Below are 19,021 nucleotides of genomic sequence, written 5' to 3' on the forward strand. Positions count from 1 at the left end.
GGCTCAATAGGTCGGGAGCCCCTTTTGACCTCAAGGGACGACAGACGACGCACACCCACTCTGCGAGTCGGGAGACTAGTGGTCCTGTACTAGTGAACTGCGCAGGCCCTGTTCCATACACTTGAGTGCTCGTCACCTTGGATCCTCTCTCCCCTAGCTCCGCCCCTTCAGACAGACCTTCGTCGACGTCACGGACCTCGACATGCTTGCTATCGGCAGTCTTACACCTCAGGTACTGTAGCCCGTGGTCGCGCATCGAACCGTTCGCTCTACGGTGCTTACTGGTGCATCCGTTCTCGCCCCTGTTTCGCGCTGACCATCTGTGTGCATACGTCTGGTCCGCGTCCTGTTGCTGAACATCCTGGCAGTCGGCTTTCCCAGCCTCTCGTCTTGTGGGCTGCGTGCACCCTTCGCTCTCCCCTCGTTCCCTCCGGCACGCGTAATCCTCGTCCGTCGCTATCGTTCTCCCGTGCCTGCCAGCGAACGACTTGCTGTCCCCGTTCGGCATGCCCGTCGGCCTCTCTGTCGCTCTCGCCGAGGTCTCCTCCGCTGTCTGTCGACCGTGCTTGCTAATACCCCACTCTTCGCTCCCTCCGCAGTCAGCGAGTTCCTCCTCCGTCGAGGTCCTCACGCACGCTCCCGTTCCCTCCGCCTCTTGCTCCCGTGGCTCCAAGTCGCCGCTTCGGCCTATGATCCTTTGTTCTACAGCCTCCAGAGGCTCCTCGAACTCGCCTCGTTCCTTCCGGCAGGGCTCAGCCTCGAAGCTCGCGCTCGGCACCGTTCGACCATCCGTCTTCTCGCTCCCGTCCTCCGTCCTCTGATCTCCTCGGTTCCCTCTGTGCTGGGTACCTCGTTCTTCTAGCCCCGCATCCACCCAATCCGACTCCGCACGCTCTTGACCTTGAGGTTCGCCTACTGTTCCCTCCGCGACGTAGTCACTCCCGGTCACTGCGACTCTCGTGCATTTTCCGGCGATCTCAGTCGTCGACGCGCATACCCACGTCCGCGCTGCTTCCTCGCGTTCCTCGCGTAACTCCCGCTCGCCGTCTTCACCTGTTCGTCCCGACGCGTATCGGTATCCTGTTTGCTCTCTTCGTTCCCTCCGGCGCGCGGCTTCCTGGACGCTCGTTCTCACCTCGCCCGTGACTACTCGACTCCGATCGATTTCCGTCCCGTCCTCCCGACCTGTTCGACCGGACACAGTGTGCTGGTTCCTTATGACTTGGGTGGGGGCGTGCCGTGACTCTCGCGCGACCGTGCCAGTTCGAATCGCTCCGCTGTCGTAGGTAGTCTCGCAATAGATGCTCTTCACCTCGGCCCACCGCACGACCCGAGCTTGAGTTCCTGTACGCGCATCCTCGTTGCTTCCTCTCTTGTCCGCCCGTATCTCTGAGTCCCCGTCACCCTCACTCCTGCACTGGCCGTAGTCGCCCGCAGCGGGCCCAGACTCCTCTCCAGGTCGACACTCCCCCACTTCGGCTCCCGGTGAACGACAGCCGTTCTCGTCACCGCCATCCAGTTCCTTCCGAGGAGACACTCCGCCCATCGAGGGCTCGTGTACGTGTATCATCTCCTTCCGCGCGAGTGCGACTGACCATGTCGAAGAGAACGACGGTCCCGCAAGAGCCCGAGTTCCATCCGCGTCCTGCTCCCGTACCTGCCAGGTATCGACTCGACCGGCGATGCTTGGTCTTGCTACCTCCTCAAGCTTCCCCCGCTCCCTCCGAACTCGGTACGCATCACGCTCGAGGTTCACCCATTCCGTATCCACTGCTAGGCTCTCGTTGCTTTCCTTCCTGTCCCCGCATCCCGTTCCTTCCGACGCAATGTGCTCGCCCGCCATGGCTTGAAAGCGGGATGAGTTCGGGTCCGTGTATTCCTCTAGCTGTGACTCCCGATTCATGCTTGTCTGTCTCGCCGGTTCTTGCGTTGCAACAGCCCCGACGTGAGCGGGCGTCCCTTCCGATGACGAGTTTGCGGTTTCCGAGTCCGCCGGCTGGCCCCTTCGTGCGTGCCTATCGAGGCCCAGACCTGCTCCGTCGCATTCGTTCAGTCGTGACTGTTCCGGCGACTCACTTGCACATAGAACTGTCCGTCTCGTCGCCTTTTCACGCCCGAACCGTTCCCACTCGTTCGCACCTTCCGGCACCGAGACCCTGACGTCCTCTGCACCGCTGGATCGCTCGCCTCGAGTGTCTGCTTCACCTAAGGTGTGGACCCTCTGGTCGTGGCGCCCCCACCTGTACGCCTCGTACGCTGTTCCTTCCGATCTTACGGTCTCGCAGCCATGGACCGCCTCAGGGCCTCTCGCGCTTCGCCAGATCGAGTCGTGTGCAACCAAGCTACTAGTATTGAGGAGACGTGCAAGCCGTGAGAATGCGCGCCCCGTATCTTCGACCTGAGCGACTAGCGAGACGCCAGTAGGCTGTGCAGACCACGGTTCGGGCGCTCGAGCGATCTTCTCTGGCTGGAATGCTCTCTCCGCCCACTCTGCCTGCGACTGCTGGTGGTCCATGTCCCGGCTCTCGTCGTACTCTCTCTCGTCCCCGGCGACCATGCTCTCTTGTTGAACTCTCGCCACGTCAGCACGCTCCCGGCCGCAGTCGCATCCATCGCCGCTCTGCTGCGTGCCCGAAAGCCGCGCGTCATTAACTCCAAGCCCGAACGCGCTCGTCCCGTGCTCCTGCACACGCAAGAAAGTTCTCGCGGAGGGAGATGCATGTCCGAGGTACGCATGATCGGTGGAGGAAATCCCCTTGGTGAGCGTAATTTCTGTCGCTCGAATCACGACCCGTCTGAACGCCTGCGCTTGTCGCTCCTGCTGCTTGCGCGTATCTAGCTCTGCTGCCGTCGCACTATCCCGCCCTACGGTATCTTGCCAGATGCCTGACGCGTGCGTCGCCTCCGTATGCGTGCATGGTGCGCCTCGTGGAGCTGGTATGAGGCCTTCGACTCGCGAAAAGGGTGGGCAGCTTGTCACTGGACTTCTCCCGGTACGCCTGTCCTTCGACACTGTTGTCGCGACCCGCCTAGTTGCCCGTGACACCTGTGCAGCTTGCTGGTACAGCCGAAGCCAGCCGTTTCCGGTTTTGAAGACTCGTCTTGCCGCCAAGAACTCTCCGACCTCCTTCTGTTCCTTGCTACACGCGCTAATGGCCGCGCTTGAAGCCTCACCACCCGCCACCCTCTTCTCGTCACGGCCTAGCTCGCCATCGAAATCCTGGCCGTGCGCAATACCCGTCGCCGCTAGGTTCTCGCATGCAACCCTCGCCCGCCGTGAGTCTCTCGCTCGTCGTCCTAGCTCGTCTTGCTCGCTCGACGCCCCGCCTGTGCCGCATCCAGGAATCCCTATACTCCCGTCAGTTTCTTGTTCGAGATCGCTTACACTCGAATCCTCGTAGGTCCGCACTTGGTTGACTAAGTACGCCGCATCCGTTCCTTCTCGATCTCCTCGTATCAAGGCCAGTATCTCCCCGCACGGTGCCCTGTGTCGGTGATCGACCTCTGCAAGACATGTGTCTCTCCTCGTAGTGATTCCGCCGGTGAGTCTAACCTCCGTAGTCACATCGCGTGCCTGTCCTGATGCTCGTGTTTCCGTTCCAGTTCGCTCCCTGAGCCGCGGGTGATCGTCCTCGACCGTGAAGACTCGTCTCGGCACCGCCAGCAGATTCCCGACCTCTTCCTCTATCTCCGCGCCGTGGTGGTGCGCCTTGTACTCACGGTGGTCGATCGTGTACGTCTCAGTCGCGGCCTGCACCTTGGCCAATGGCGTCTGCTCGCTCGTCTCCCGTGCGTGCCCCTCTTGCTTGCGCATATCCTCGCCTCCGATGCTGGTGTCACTCGTTGGCCCTGACCCCTGGATCCTCTGCTCGCGTGCTCGGTTACTCGCTGGACTCCAGGACCTGCAGGTTGAACGCTCGCTCCGGCTTTTGTGGCTCGCAGTTTTCAGCATTCCGAGGCTGATCGACGCTCGACAGGCTCCGCCCTCCGAAGTCGCCCGCTCATCTCTCGTCGTGACGCGCTCGTACAAGCCCAACAAGCTTGACAGATATACTGATTCTAGCGGAGCACCTTGCTCGTCCCGCCGTCCACTCATCGCTATGGGGCCTTGACTTCGTTCGGATGCGCCCGCCGGGTGCGTCTTCTCTTGTGCCTGGCTCGTGGTACTGATGCCTGGTTCCGAAGGTGCTGATTCGCTTAACCACTTCTGCATGCTGGCGGGTCCCCTTCCAATGCGCATGTCGACTCCGGGCTCGGACATCGTTGCCGATATACGTGACGCGTTGTGGAAGGATTCGTCAAATAGGGGCAAACCACTGCTTGTCGTAGCCATAGGCATCTGTGTCATAGAGCTCACATTACCCACATACACTTCCCAGCTACTTCGTCTATCCATCGCGTGTCGCCCCCGCGAACCGGTAGTCTCTCCTCTGCGCAGGCCTTCAAACCCAAGTGCTTGCTCGTGAGTGCTTAAACTGTCGCTGCTCGTGTTCGTCCCCGGTCTCGTCGTCATGGTCAGGCCCTCATACTGGGTAGCTCCGTCGTGTTTCCTCCCCGTAAGACCTGCTACTCCACTCCAGAAGTCGCGAAGTGCGAGTGAGCTGCCTCGGTGAACATGCGAGCGTACGGTGATGTGAGTGTCCGGGTCGACTGTCCTGCCAGTACCGCGAGAAGTGTCCTCGGCTACTACTAGGTCGCTGCCCGTACGCACAAGAACTCGCTCCTGTATGCGTGTCGTCGTCTCCCGTCTCTGTCCGTCCGCGGCAATGCTCGTGCGTGTGGCTGGTCGAGTCTCGTGAACGCCGTGGTTCCGTATCTCCGTGGATTGGGCGATAGTGCCGCTTGCGACGAATGTGTGCATCGCGAGATGGTCGTCGCCTGCAGGTGCCGTAACTGGCTCGGAGTTCACGGTCGCGCGTCCCGTAGCTTGCTCGTAGGTCTGAGTTGTAGATGCTGAGGCCGTGAAGAGGCGGTCGAGTGCGTACGTGCCGTCGTCTCCGAGACAGCCAGTCGCCGACTCCGTGATAGACCTGAACCGTTCCGTTGTGCCGGTCGATTTCGCAACTACGTCCGCTTTGCGCGTTGGCGTCGATTCCGCATGCACCGTAATGGTGGACTGATGATGGAGGGTATAGTAGATGTTGACTCGCCTGTACACAGTCGCAGTAGTGACTCTAGCCATGTCTTGATTGCACGCCAGCCCTCGTTCCATATGTGACGTACTTGTAGTGGATGGGAAGTGAATGGAATGGATTGTGTGCGCTTGCCTGTGCTGTGAATGCGATGACGCGAAGCTGTAGGCGGAGCGGAAGAAGCACGAATAGGATACCACCCCTCGCGGTGGGCTCCAGTTGTGTGGCTCGGGAGTGGGATACCCCCGGGCGCGATGATGTTCGAGGGGTGGGGTGATCCGTTGCTTCAGGGGTAAAGGTGACATGGGTGGATGGGGGTGTACTATGAGAGTGGAGGGGAGACGTGCCGGGGAGTGATCTCACAACGATGCCTCAGGCTCGCTGACCTCGTCCTCGGTTCTCCAAGCCTCGCAAATCCCTCTGTTTCCGACTCGTTCCTTGGACTCTGTCCTGTCTCGACCTTGACCTCGTTCCGAAGGTGCCTTACTCTCGCTCTGCAGTCGCTACGCTTGCTGAACTTGTTCCGCGGTCGCCTCGTTCTCGTTCCGTGGTCGCCCTCCTCGTTCCGCAGGTTCCTGTGCTCGTTCCGCGAGCTCCTAAGCTAGCCCTGCTGACCTTTGTACTCGTTCCGCGAGCTCCTACACTCGTTCCGCGAGCTCCTATGCTCGTTCCGCGAGTTCCTATGCTCGTTCCGCGAGCTCCTAAGCAAGTCCTGCTGATCCTTATACTCGTTCCGCGGGCCCCTATGCTCGTTCCGCGAGGTCCTATGCTTGTTCTGCAAATCCCTGTACTCGTTCCGCGAGTCCTTGTCCCCGATTACGTGGCGCTGCGTTCGTCCGAAAGATTCTTGACGGCCCGAGTAGATCACTGATGACCAACCCGGGGAGATGCCCTCAGCTCCAGAAAATGTGATGAGAATGGGTGCGAGCCTGGCTCGCAGCCGTAGATTCAGAGTGGGGGAGAACTAAGGTATGTACATGTCTTCGTGGCACTGTATGCCACAAAAGCTGACTAAGAGTCTCTAGTTACTATATATGGTAATCAAAAGCAAATCGCACAAAGTCCATGAAGTACAGTAAGGTGTAGGGTATCGGAGGGAACAAGGAAGGTAGTCCATGTGCTCGGAAGGAACATGACAGTCCAGAGAGCCCAAAATAGGTGAATACACATACTGTCCGGGCCTATGTGGGGGCCACTCCCCACAACGCGGAGATGGTCATCGAGGGACGACGGTCGATCGTGACCTTCCGCAACGCCTTACACGTACCAGAGCTCACCGCAAATCTCATCTCGGTCTCTCGGATTGACGGGAGTGGGGGCAACATCCAGATCAGGGGAGGAGAGATGCGCATATCCGGGCCAGCAGGAGGCGACCCCATCCTCATCGGAACGATGACAGCAAACAACCTATACCAGGTCGTCCTATCCCGGGTCGAAGGGAAATCGATCCCAGACACGAGCGGTGCACCGGGAGACCCAAACGCCTTGGCATCGCTGACGAACGCGCGAGCCGCCGACATTCATACCTGGCACCGTCGCTTTGGACATGCGAGCGAGCGTACAGTAGCGGAGATGGCGAGGTCTGGAGCAGTCGTGGGCATGAAAGTCATCGGGGGAATGCCAACGGGGAAGTGTGAGGATTGTATCCAAGGCAAGCACCCCGCCGCGCCATTCACCCCTTCCAGCGTCGAGAAGGACACCTTAGAACGAGTCTATATCGACTTAACGGGACGGGCCCGCGTGCCATCGCTGGGCGGCGCGTACCACAGCATGACCCTCAACGATGGAGGATCGTCCTTCGCGGCACTCGATCTCTTGAAAACGAAGGAGGCGTCCGAGACACTCGCGTCATACAGTGGTTATAAGACGATGGCGGAGCTTCAGACTGGCAAAAAGCTCCGACGTATCCGTACCGACAACGGCCACGAATTCGACAACGACCTCTGGCGAGCCTTCAATCGCGAGCATGGTATCATTCACGAAATGACGACGCCCTATACCCCTCAGCAGGATGGTGTCGCAGAGCGCGGACATCGCACCTTAGGCGATCATGCCAGATCGATGCTCATTGATGCTGGTCTACCCGTCGGTCTTTGGGGAGAAGCGTACAAGACAGCTACATACGTGTCAAACCTGACCGCGTCCGCACGACAGAAGGGGCGTACTCCATACGAGAAGTGGTACGGGCACGTACCGAATGTCGCGCACCTGCGGGCGTTCGGGTCAGTCGGCTGGGCGAAGGTCCCCGACGAGACGCGCACGAAGCTGGACCCAAAGTCCATCAAATGTATCCTGGTCGGATACAGCGAGAATGCGAACTATCGCCTTTGGGACCCTGTGGCAGGACGCATCATCAGATGTCGTAACGTAATCTTCGAGGAAGGTCCAGGCCATCGAACCTTGACCCAGAATCTACCCATCGAACTTGGAGCTGCAGACGCGGAGCTAGAGGCGGCCATAGAACCAGAAGTCGTGCCCGAGATGGACGTTGCGGGGGAGACAGGAGGCGGCGAGGCTCAGGAAGCCATGGAGGAGGCGGAGCCAAGAGAAGTAATCGAGGAGGTGGACGCACCTCGTCGGTCGACTAGGACAACCGTGCCGAGCCAGAAGCTGCGCGAGTCGAATGAGTACAACGGGCGTGAACAGGCAGCACGCGGTACAGGCGAAGCATGGGCAGTCGACGAGGATGGAGATAAGGGCCGCCACCAGAGCCCCGAGGGAGCTTACCTCGCTATGTTCACAGAGGCGTCATCGGCAGGACAGGAGGGAGACACACGGTGGTACCGTGGAGGGAAGACACCCGAGAGCTTTAAGGAAGCGAGCCGTCAGCCGGAGATTTGGACGCCCTCGATGGACAGTGAGATCAACGGCTTGATGAAGATCGGCGCATGGGAGCTCGTACCTCGGACGCCCGAAATGAACGTGATCGGCAACAAGTGGGTATATGCGCGGAAGTTCGCTGGTGAGGAGGAGGCGGATGGGAAGTGGAAGCCGAAGGCACGGTTAGTGGCGAAGGGCTTTCAGCAGATCCCGGGTGTGGACTACTTCGAGACCCACGCCTCTGTCGTGCGGTTCGAGTCCCTGCGCCTGGTGTGCGCGACCGCTGTTGTACGTGACATGGAAATGGCCCAGGACGATGTGGAGAAGGCGTACCTGAACGCGTCTCCGGAGGAGTCGATCTATATGGAACAACCAGCCGGGTACGTATCCAAAGACTTTCCGACGCACGTATGCAGGATGGTCCGCGGCCTGTATGGGTGCATGCAGGCAGGTAACGACTGGTGGAAGCATCTTGACGAGACGTACCAGGAGCTCGGGTTCTCGCGGTCGCGGTCGGACGAATGCGTACGGGCTAGGTTCGACGACGAAGGCTTGGCGATCACGGCGACCTATACGGACGACATCGGAGAGGCGGGGGACACGGTAGAGGGATTGGCGAACTTGCGATCCGAACTCGCTGTGCGGTACCGGCTCAGCGGGGGAGGTGAGCTTAAGTACATGCTGGGCGTGCTGATCGAGCGGGACCGGGAAAGGAAAACGATGCGGATGTCCCAACGTGCATACGCCGAGCGTGTATTGGACCGTTTCGGGATGAAGGACTCGAACCCTGTCCGCACGCCGCTCGACCCAGGGAGCAAGCTGTCCAAAGAAGCTGAGCCGGCGACCGCAGAGCAGCGAGCGGAAATGGAAAAGATTCCGTACCGGGAGGCGTTGGGGGCAATCATGTATCTCGCCGTCGCCACCAGGCCCGACCTTTCATACCCTGTCCAACTGTTGAGCCGTTTCATGGCAAACCCGGGATACGAGCACTGGCGCACGCTCAAGCGCGTGCTGCGGTACATCAAAGGAACTCTCGACTATGGCCTAACCTACGACGGCAACCACCCCGCAGGGCTCCAGCCGATGGTTTACTCGGACGCGTCGCACGGCGACTGTCCCGACACCGGACGATCGACGCACGGGCATGTGTCATGATGGCGGGCGGACCGGTTTCTTGGAGCTCCCGTAGGCAAGCCGTGGTAACACTTTCGACGACGGAGGCTGAATACATCGCGGCTGTCCACGCGGGTCAAACCGCGGTCTGGATAGCGAACTTTATGGACGAGATCTACGTACCGGTAGAGCGCCCCGTGGTCTTGCGGATGGATAGCTCTGGGGGAGAGAGCTTGGCAACTCGGTCGACGAACTTCTCGCGAGTCCGGCACATGCACATCCGGTACCACTGGCTGCGGGACGCGATTCGGGGTAAGCAACTAAAGATCGTTCATATCCCTGGTGCGGATAACCTTGCGGACATTTTCACGAAGTCACTCTCTCTACCTACGTTACACAAACACTTACTGTACATGCGCGTCGCGGCCCGGGGGAGTATTGAGGTGGGACCGTGACGCGGGCGCTTGTGGTGACGCGGACACGTGACTAGCGAACGGACTGTAACGGACGCGTTTAGTGTACTGCTACCTCAGTCGAGTACCACGAGGTCGAGACTGAGGTAAGCTCGTTTGTAGCATTTTCTCATGGACTTTGAGCACTCATACTGTATTTCGTAGACTGTGTAACCTTAACAGGTAGAGTAATAACAAGTCGAGTACCACGAGGTCGAGACTGAGACTGTGTAACCTTAACACGTCTGCTCTTGCTAGGACAACTACCAGCTGGCCCCCTCGCCCTCGCCTGTCCCGCCCGCCCGCTCTCGCCCACTAACTAGCTCACCCTCGTGTTACCTTCGGCGAGTACACCGGTTGCGCAAACCTCGCCACCTTCATGTCAACGGCAGCACCATCAGCACTGGTGATCTCACGTTCAGGCCTGACCAGACCGTCTCACCTTGCTCTCGTCCAGCCTCAAATGCGGTCTCCATGGGCAGCATCACCCGCCAACCTACTTCCAGAAGTTTGACAGTGGTCCGAAGACCTCGAGGAACCCGCCCGCCTCTGCAACTTACCTCTACCACATGTACGCAGGTGGCAGGATGCCCGCCATCATGGTGAGACCGACGGCCGTGTTGTGCCTCGCCCTCCTTCCTGCCCACTCACCTACTCGACTACGCACCTGCTCTTGCGCGGCCACTCACTCGCCTGTTCACATGCACCTTCTCGCCTGCCCGTCTGCTCTCGCTCACCCGGGTGTTCTCGCTCGCTCGTCTGCTTTAGCCTGCCCGTCTGTTCTTGCCCGCCCATCTGTTCTTGCTCGCATTTCTGTTCTTGCCCGCCTGTCTGCTCTCGCCACCTGTCTGCTCTCGCCGCCTGTCTGCTCTCGCCGCCTGTCTGCTCTCGCCGCCTGTCTGCTCTCGCCTGCATGCTTGCTCTCACCCGCATGCCAGATTTTACCCACCCACTCGCGCATCCTGTGCGTGACTGATTATGAAGTGCATAACCAATACAACCTGCGTGGACCTGCACAATACTCGGAGCCGCCACGGTGGGTTGGTACTTGGAGCAGGTACGGGTATGGGTTGAACATGGGACACCCACAGGTAGATTAGTGCTTTGCTATAGCCTGAGCCCTGGCTCTCGGAGTCTACGGGCCATATGGCACTTGTTGTTATAGTTGTAATACTGTATCATCTCGTAATCTCATACATTCAATGATGTGTCCTTTTCATTATATGAGCTGCCGACAACTTTGAGTGACCAGTACAATCAGTACTATGCTTTGAGGTATCTGCTATGATAGTATATGTCACTGTATGTTGGCTTATGGGTCTATCCTACTACCATTCTATCATGTACTATGTTATTCTACGTCGATTGTGGTGGCACTATCACGCACTATAGTCTCCACAAGCATACTATACAGTGCTATACACATAGGGGTTTCCGATGAGCCTATACCAGCTATGTGCCCTATATTGGCTCATGTAGGGATCATCTTTTTCCTGATGTGCGTGTAGGACGCGTGCGCGTCGTCTTCTCGATCCCTAAGAAAGCATGGCCCTTGCTCTTCTCTTCCACGAGAACGCGCGGCAACTTAGAACCTCCACAACATCTTGTCTACATCGAGTGGCTGTCGAAGTTCACCGCTGCTCCTGATCCACGCTATCAGATGTACAAGGTGACGACATTGGCGGGCCCGGCAGCGATAGCGTCGGTAGTTCCATCAGGAAAACCTGAATTCCCTAATGAGACGTGATTGGAGTATATGAGACATATTTTGATACAATTAGTACAAATTAGAAGCTTTAGCTCTTAGCCACCATTCCTTTACCCCAAAAATAATTAGTACTAATTAGTCCCTAATGACGTCCTAATGAGTTCTAATGAGAGCTATCTGAGATGTAATCCTCTGACAATCCCGTATACATTAGCTATGATCCTTCACCATGAGTCCTCAATACATCAAGTAGAGGAGAGTGAGCGCATGCTCGCACCACCACAATAAATGATTCAAAGGCTGTATTCCAGATGCATATCTACTGAGCAACAACAGTGTACGTAGTAATCTACCGTACCCTCAGCCTAGGACAGGTCACCTGCCTGCCCGCTTACCTGTACGTACGCCCACTTGCTCACCTGCACGTACACCCCACTCGTTTAACTGCTGGCCTGTGTGCCCGCCCCGCCAGCGCGTGCGTTTGGTAGCCCGGTCTGCGCACTAGGCATTTACCCAGCACGCTCACGGTTGCCGCGCCCGTGTGCCTGCCCGTCCGCGAGTTCTCCCGTCTGCTTGCTTGTCCGTCAGCCCTGTACCTGCCCGCCCGCTTGCCTACTCATCTGCATGTTCACTCGCACACCCGCTGGCCCACTTGTCGGATTGCCCGCTCCACCTGCTCATCCGCCATCCGACGACTCGCCCGCCTACTCGTCGACTGCCCATCGGCCGTGTCTAACACGCAGGGCATTAGCCCTGCGTGCCCGCGGTCGTCGTACATGTTGTGCTGCACGCCGCCGCACCCTGTGCGGGCAGTCAGCTCATTCATCTGTCTGCATCTGTACTCACCGCCACCCATTCGTCGACTACAGTCCCCGCTCCGATTGGAGCTATCAATGTGCTCGTGGTAGTGCACGCTTGAAGGCGTGTACCATTGCGGAAACGTGCTGGGTGGGTAGGTCAATATCAATACAGGGCAACTCTAACATACGTACCTTAACATCGCCGGGAAAGAGATACCGGTGGTCGCGCAGCGGCATTTGCACGCCGAGAGCCTGCGCATCGTACGTAGTATACATGGTGTCCAAGTTGAAGGTCTTGAGAAGGCCAATGAGCTCGGAACCGTTGCCATCAGATGCAAAGTTGTCGCTATCAACCTCGTAGGCAACCGCGAGGGCGTGCAGAGGAGACAGGGCGAGCGGGTGGGAGAGGCGAGAGCGAACACGCGCACAAGTGAGCTGGCAGGAGGGTGAGGGTGCGGGCGGGCAAGACAGGCGGACGGGAAAGAGCGGGTGGACGAACGAGCTAGTGGGACACAAGCGCGGACAGACAAGGGCGGGCAAGCGAGTAGAGAAGTACGTGAGCTGGCAAGAGGGGCGAGAGGACAAGAACGAGCGCGCAAGCAAGATCGGGAGGGTGGACAAGCCAGCGAAGAGGTGACAGTGGGCAGCTACCGAGGGTGTTGGTAGGCAGACGGCGGACGAGACGCGTGAGAGCGGGCGGGCGCGAAAGGGGGGGCACGAGAGAGCAGGACGGACACTGCGCGGACTGCTGGGCAAGTAGGCACAACGGTTCGTCGACACACCTACTCAAGTAAACTACCTTATCAGAGAGTGAGACAGATTGTGCGCGAGCAGATGGGTGAGCAAGGGAGAGGGTGAGAGCGGGCCACCGAGCCGGTGAGCGAGCTAGCTGACAGGAAAGCTGGGAAGAGAGTGAGCAGGCGGGTGAGCAAGAGCAGGGGACGAGCGGGCGAGCGAGCAGGTCGACAGCCTACAAGCAAGTTAGCGACCGAGAACGGTGAGCAGCGGAGAAACGGCGAGAGCGCCAGACAGGGAGGTCCCAGTGGGCGAGACGGGCGAGACGGTCGATGAAGTGCCACGAGTAGGCGGCGAGGGCTGGTGAGCAGGCGGCGAAGGCTGGTGAGCAGGCAGCGAAGGCTGGTGAGCAGGCAGCGAGGACGGGTAAGCGGGCGGCGGGAGAAGCGGGCAAGCGAGCGGGCAGGTGAGAGCAGGTGGAAACGAGACAGCGAGAGGGCGCGAGAGGATGGGCATGCACAGGAGGGGTGGGTGCGGGAAGGTAGTCGCGAGGAGGGTGGGGCGGATGCTGGCGACGTGGCACTACTGCGAGACGTGAGCCAAGTCTTTAGCGCCCGAGCCCGGTTCTCGACAACGACTCGACGACCGCCAGAGTCCAAATGACATCTCGCCCGCCCACCACTCACCGCACGCGTCGACTCATCTGCTTACTCGCACACTGTCTTGCCCATTCGCTTACACTCGCTCGTCCGCCCGTCTCCGCGCCATCCGCGTGGTTACTGTATCTGCCCACTCACTGGACCGTCGTCTTCAACTCGCGGCTCACCACGACTGCTACTACCAACTACCATGGCCGACCCCCACGTGTCAAAGCTCCCGCGCCATCTCCTGGTCATACAGAAACGAACGCGGAAGGGGGAGATAGAGGGTGGGTGGAACATGAAGCTTGAAGGGCAACTCGGGAAATTACAGCGAGCGCAAAGGCTCGAAACCAAAGGTGCGCCCCCGTTCGATGTACCTTCCTTTCGCTGCGTGTGGTTTCAGTGCATGCCCGTGCTGGCTCATTGGCAGATAGCTCGCTGTGCCGCTCGCTCGCCCACTCTCCCACCGGCTCGACCCCTACTTGCTCGCCTGCCCTCTCAATTACTTGCATGCCCACTTGTTCGCGTTCTCACTCGCTTGTCCGCCGGCCTGTTCGTCCATCTGGTCTGGCCACCCACACGCCTGCTCGTTCGTCCGTCCGCCCGCTCATCCAGCCCTTCGCTTACTCGCCCACTTCTGCTTCGATCCGAAGACCGTACACGCACGCGCCCTGTCAGCACATCGCGTGGTATAGCCACTTCGTCACTCAATGCCAGAGGCCGCTGACCGAGGTGCTCGCCGTGCTCCCCGGACGACCACTATCTGCCAATCCTTGCGCCCCTCTCTGAACATCTGACCCGCCTCGCTACGCCACCACGTCTCCACATACCGGACGTACCTGAGTCCGACGAGATTCAGGCGTGCATCCCCGACATGCTAGATGTGCGCTCGCCTTCCGGACCTCGAGTTTACCGACATGCACGCCCGCCTTGACGACGTCCGCGCCCACGTTTCTGACATTGACTTCAACGCTCGACTGTCGATCTTCGCCATCGTCGCGAAGGACGAGCTGGAGGGCATCCGCGCGCGCGGCTGGGACCTCTCCTTCACCAAGACGACCGACCAGTCGTCCCTCCCGCCCTCGCTCACGGCCATGTCCGAGTCGCGGACGTCACCCCCATCGTCTGACTACTGCTGCTACACTACCCCTGATCCAAGCCGCCTTCCACTGGCAGCTCGTCGACACAATCGCGGGCGAGGACAAGGCGACCGGGATACGCGGAGGCCTCGGCGCGCAGCTCAGACCCGAGACGAAGAACAAGCCGAAGAAGGTGCGCGAAGAGATTGTGACGCAGAATAGTGAGGAGGCGAAGCGCGAGCAGAAGGAGGAGGAAGAGGAGAAGCGCGCAGCGGCGAAGCGGAAGGTGGAGGAGGACCGTCTGAGCAAGTTGAGTGCGGTGCGATATGACAAGACCGGTGCATCGTTCCGGTCGCAAGCAAGCGCACGGTCCTCGTCACCTTGGACGCATCTGCGCGCGGCGTCGACTACCCTCACGCGTCATCCAGCTCCCGAGCGCCGAGACGTATGTGCACCGTGCAGGCCGTACCCGCCTTGCCAAGGGTATGTTCAGTGGGTCAATTACTCTCGCACTCGCATCGCATTTCCCTGCTCGCGCTGGCCTGATGCTCCCTCGTTTGTCTGCCCGCCGACCCATTCGCTCGCTGTCCCGCCGTCCCGCCCATTCGTTCACGTACCCATTCATTTGTTTGCTCGTTTGCCTGCTTGCCGACTGAACACTCTGTTTGAAGGACAATTAGCCACATGCAGATATATTGTTTCTGCCAGCCCCTCTCTCGATGTTTGCCTCTGTCTCATATCTGTATACTAAATAGAGCTCATGTATGAGCTGTTGATATCATAGTCTCTTCATTCCATTTGTGATATCTATGACTGGGGCCAGTTGCATCTTGTGAATGGATCACTAGTATTGTTTTGAAGAATGCTCTACTTTCCATGTGGTTCAACATTTTGACAGGCATAGCTGTACAGTAGTCATATGTATGTCTCAATGTGCTGAGGATTATGAACTATTATCAACATTTACAACTAACATGAATAAGATCTTCATAGTATGAACTAGATTATGCATGTTATCCTGATTAGTACTAATCATGCTCAATGAGAGTGTCATTAGGACGATGAGACTAATTAGAACTAAGATAGTCAAGTTTAGGGAATCCAGATTTCCTGATGTACAGGGAGTGAGTTGAAGACGTTTGTGGCCTGTGGCGTCAACATGCGCATCAACCCCACACTCACTCGGTACGGCTACATTGGTACAGCACCCCTCGAACCCTCCGTCGCGATCTCCTTCCATGTCCTTGAGGCCTTCCGCGCCCAGCATCATGCCTGCCCTCGATTCAGCATCCAGGTGCAGGTGAAAGCCCTCTGCCGCCTGCAGGCTGTAAGTCATATGTTTCTTTTGGAACATGTCATTGATCACTATCCCTTTAGGTTCCATACAAGCCCTATCTCTGTACACAATTCCGTATTGCCTACGACATCTATCTCGACATTCTATATCGCGTCAACAGCCTCATCAACACAGCGCTTGGGCACGACCTCCCGGATTGGCGCATGCGGCATGCCTGTGCACCCTGCCTCTATGTGCTCGAGGCGAAGATCCATTGACCCCAGCTCTCCTCGCCACCATGGACGGTAACCAGTCCCTCAAGCTCGTCGATGACGCATTCCGCCCTGGCACACACACGTGAGGATCCCCGCACCGCGCGCACAGACCTCTGGCTATCCCCAGAGGAGGTTGACGTCTACAAGGATGATGTCCATTCGAGCCGAGTACGTTGATGAGCCCTTAGCTCACCTACCCACCGAAAACGCCATTTACGGTCGATACAACGGTACACTAAGTCAGAACGGTCGACGCACTGTCCGTCCGTTCGAGGGAACCGCCCGATGTTCGAAGCTCAAGCGTCAATGTTCGGAACCCTTAGTGGCAGAGGCAAGCGGTTTAGAAGTGTCGCTACATTGGTAGGACTCCGGAGCAAGTACATGGCTACGTCAACCTAGCTAGTGACGACCCCGGCAACTCTCGTATCTATGTCCTCGACCACCACACCTGTGACCACCACCCCTACCCCTACGAACAGACGGACCGGTGTCGGAGCCACGGTCAGTGTTGACGCGCTCGAGCAGGCTTTTGAGCAACCCGACGAGGGTGCCGTGCGTGCGGCGCTGGTCGACTGCGATGTTGTGAATCGTTCGACCCATGGACTTGAGGTTGTCGGGCAGCTGGCAAAAGTCGGACAGGATCAACGACTCGCGCTGATACTGCGGGTTCGCGAGAGGACAACGCTCGGCCTGGTTGACTTGTTCGAGCAGTACCAAGGTCTCGGACCATGCGATCGTAGGGTAGGGCGAACCTAGGATGTCCCCTGGTTGCCATCACGGTGAAAGACCTCATCAAGGTAACGCATCAACTCGTCGATCTCGGGGAATGACCTAGGAGCAGGAAGCGTATCGTTCGCCAGCAGGATGGCCCGGCTGCGGGACTCGAACAAGAATCGCTGTTCGAAGGTCGGTTCGATGGTTCGAACGGTAGTCTAAGTTCGGAGGCACGTACGATCATCCAACGGACTCCGTGGGCCCAAGCCAGCCACTCTCCGGGACTGTTGGCATCGTATCGCGGCTCGACAAGTCCCTCGGTCTTGAGGACCTCTAGGAGGCGGTAGTAGCGGGCAGCATACACTTCGGAAGTTGGGTCGAGGTGCGGCATGTTCGTGTAAGTCAGGCGAACTCCTGCAGCTGTCTCATATCTTCGAGGACTGTCACCGGCTCCGGTTATGACCTTCGCCGTTCGGGGACGGTCGCCCGTTATGCGGAACCTGCGGAAGGCCGAGTTGGATTCTCTCATGTGTTAGTAGGTCCGGGTCGAGCGTTGTGACATTCTCCGATTGGCTGCTTTCCTTATCACTTTCATTCATCATTTCTTGTATTTCTCTTGGCTCTCTTGGTCTTCGGACCGTATTTTCCTGTATATACTCTGGGACTTGTTCCCTTCGAATCTCAGAGACCCCTTACCCTCTCAATCTCACCTCGCACCGGCGGGGTTTGTCAGTCAGCCAGTACGTTCGAAGTCAGCAAGTTCGCCAGTCAGTCAGTACGTTCGAAGCCAGTCAGTCAGTTCGCCAGTACGTTCGCCAGCTCGTAGTTGCCCCGAGAGGCTCTACACTTCTTCTCCTGCCGTCGCTCGCCTTCCTTGTCACCGTTCGTTCGACCCGTCTGTCGAAACCCTCCCTCCTACCTTCGAGGCTTAGCCCTCGCCTTCGAACAGTCTTCGACATCTTCGAAGCTCTCCCACGTCGTTCGGAGTCTTGTCCGTCCTCCTCCTTCTTACCTAGACCACTGTACAGTCCCCCGTACATCTCATAGACGCAGAGGCCTCGCATACCACTGCTCGACCTCATGGTTGGGTTTTTGTGTGGCTTTTGTGTTCTTTTCGGTCACGTCAACGTCATCAAACATTTGATAGATGACGTGGTGATTGATCCAACCAGGGGCCGCCGAAGCCTGCCACATCAGTGCCTGGCGATGCCGGCCCATCGTCCTCCAACAGTACCCAAGGCGCGGCTGCTCCACAAGACGATGACATGGACTGGCTCAATGTCAATCAAGGCGACGTTCTCGCCGAGCCCGTCACTGTCTGCATGGAACGCTGGCGCAACGCTGGCCCGAGGCGCTAAAGAAGATGTTTGCGCTGTTCTCCATCACTGGGATCTTTGTGGCCGTTTGCCGACATGGTGTTAGGATCGTGCGCTCGAGACGAAGTCCGAGGTCGGAGTTACGAAGTCCGGAGTTTCGGAGCGCAGTGGAATGAGGACTTGGCGAAGCTATTAACAACGCCCTGGAGAACTCGACGAGGTCCTCTATTGGACTTGGACGAGGTGGACTATGACGGAGTCCGGAATAAGTCGGAGGAAGGAGGAGGAGAAGACGAGAGCGAGAGAACTAGACAGAGGTCGGACGAAGTCCGGAGTTCAGACAGGAGTTCGGAGGAAAGGAAATCGGATTGGTTAGACGAGGATAAACGAGATATTCGAACTGGAGTACAACAGTGCTACAGTTCGGTCTTTATACTAGAGTCCTAATGTGAACGGAAGACAATAAGTCGGAGGAAGGGATAACGGAAACAATAACGGAAGACCGGAGATGTTAGTAACCGGGGTGAATACAATAAGCTAATGTCCGTGCAAGATAGAGACCATGCGGTACCTAATTGTAATGCGGGAGAAGATAGGCTAAGCGAATACAATTAGACCGGAGTTCGGAGAACGGAGACGGAGAAAACGAACTGGAGTTCGGAGGTGGTTGGTGCACGGAAGTGACAGTGCCTCCCAACTGGATCGAACCCTGAGATCCATAGGCGATGGCAAGTGCCGAGATCTGAGATCTGAACGGATATAAGGTGAAATTTCGGAGTCCGCATCTTCCACACTTGACTCCACTCCCACATCTCCTCGCCACTCCCGTACTCCGTTGCCCCACCATGTCCGACGCTGTACCCACAACCCGACCCCGCCGCCGACGACATCGAGGAGCTGGAGAAGAGGCTCACGCAGCGAAGGCCGCAAAGGAGGCGCGACGTCGCGCGGAGGCGAGGC

At 58.2% G+C, this 19,021-nt stretch overlaps 4 protein-coding genes across 4 annotated transcripts; 3 read left to right on the plus strand and 1 right to left on the minus strand.

Annotated features, from left to right (window-relative positions):
- The first annotated feature begins 1,893 nt into the window (after positions 1 to 1,893).
- Positions 1,894 to 2,198, plus strand: B0H18DRAFT_1046278 (uncharacterized protein). The gene has a single exon (XM_048030781.1). It carries the CDS (start codon positions 1,966 to 1,968, stop codon positions 2,158 to 2,160), a length of 195 nt encoding a protein of 64 aa, XP_047886453.1. The 5' UTR covers positions 1,894 to 1,965; the 3' UTR covers positions 2,161 to 2,198.
- Positions 2,199 to 3,615: 1,417 nt separating this feature from the next.
- B0H18DRAFT_1046279 (uncharacterized protein) lies at positions 3,616 to 5,389 on the minus strand (the record flags this gene model as incomplete). The annotated part of the gene is given in 4 exon segments (XM_048030782.1): positions 3,616 to 3,915; positions 3,978 to 4,135; positions 4,186 to 5,134; positions 5,146 to 5,389. Coding segments are annotated over 2 exon segments (1,032 nt in total), but the record flags the coding sequence as incomplete, so codon positions are not given.
- A 7,999-nt stretch (positions 5,390 to 13,388) lies between these two features.
- Positions 13,389 to 13,782, plus strand: B0H18DRAFT_1046284 (uncharacterized protein). The gene has a single exon (XM_048030783.1). The coding sequence runs from the start codon at positions 13,420 to 13,422 to the stop codon at positions 13,708 to 13,710; it is 291 nt and encodes a 96-aa protein (XP_047886455.1). The 5' UTR covers positions 13,389 to 13,419; the 3' UTR covers positions 13,711 to 13,782.
- A 536-nt stretch (positions 13,783 to 14,318) lies between these two features.
- B0H18DRAFT_1125745 (uncharacterized protein) lies at positions 14,319 to 16,034 on the plus strand (the record flags this gene model as incomplete). Its single annotated transcript, XM_048035054.1, has 4 exons — positions 14,319 to 14,467; positions 14,505 to 14,925; positions 15,616 to 15,807; positions 15,858 to 16,034. 4 exons carry the CDS (start codon positions 14,319 to 14,321, stop codon positions 16,032 to 16,034), a joined length of 939 nt encoding a protein of 312 aa, XP_047886456.1.
- Between the last annotated feature and the right edge of the window lie 2,987 nt (positions 16,035 to 19,021).

This window comes from Fomitopsis serialis, assembly GCF_022376445.1.
Source record: "Fomitopsis serialis strain Sig1Antser10 chromosome Unknown B0H18scaffold_166, whole genome shotgun sequence".
Taxonomy (NCBI): domain Eukaryota; kingdom Fungi; phylum Basidiomycota; class Agaricomycetes; order Polyporales; family Fomitopsidaceae; genus Fomitopsis; species Fomitopsis serialis.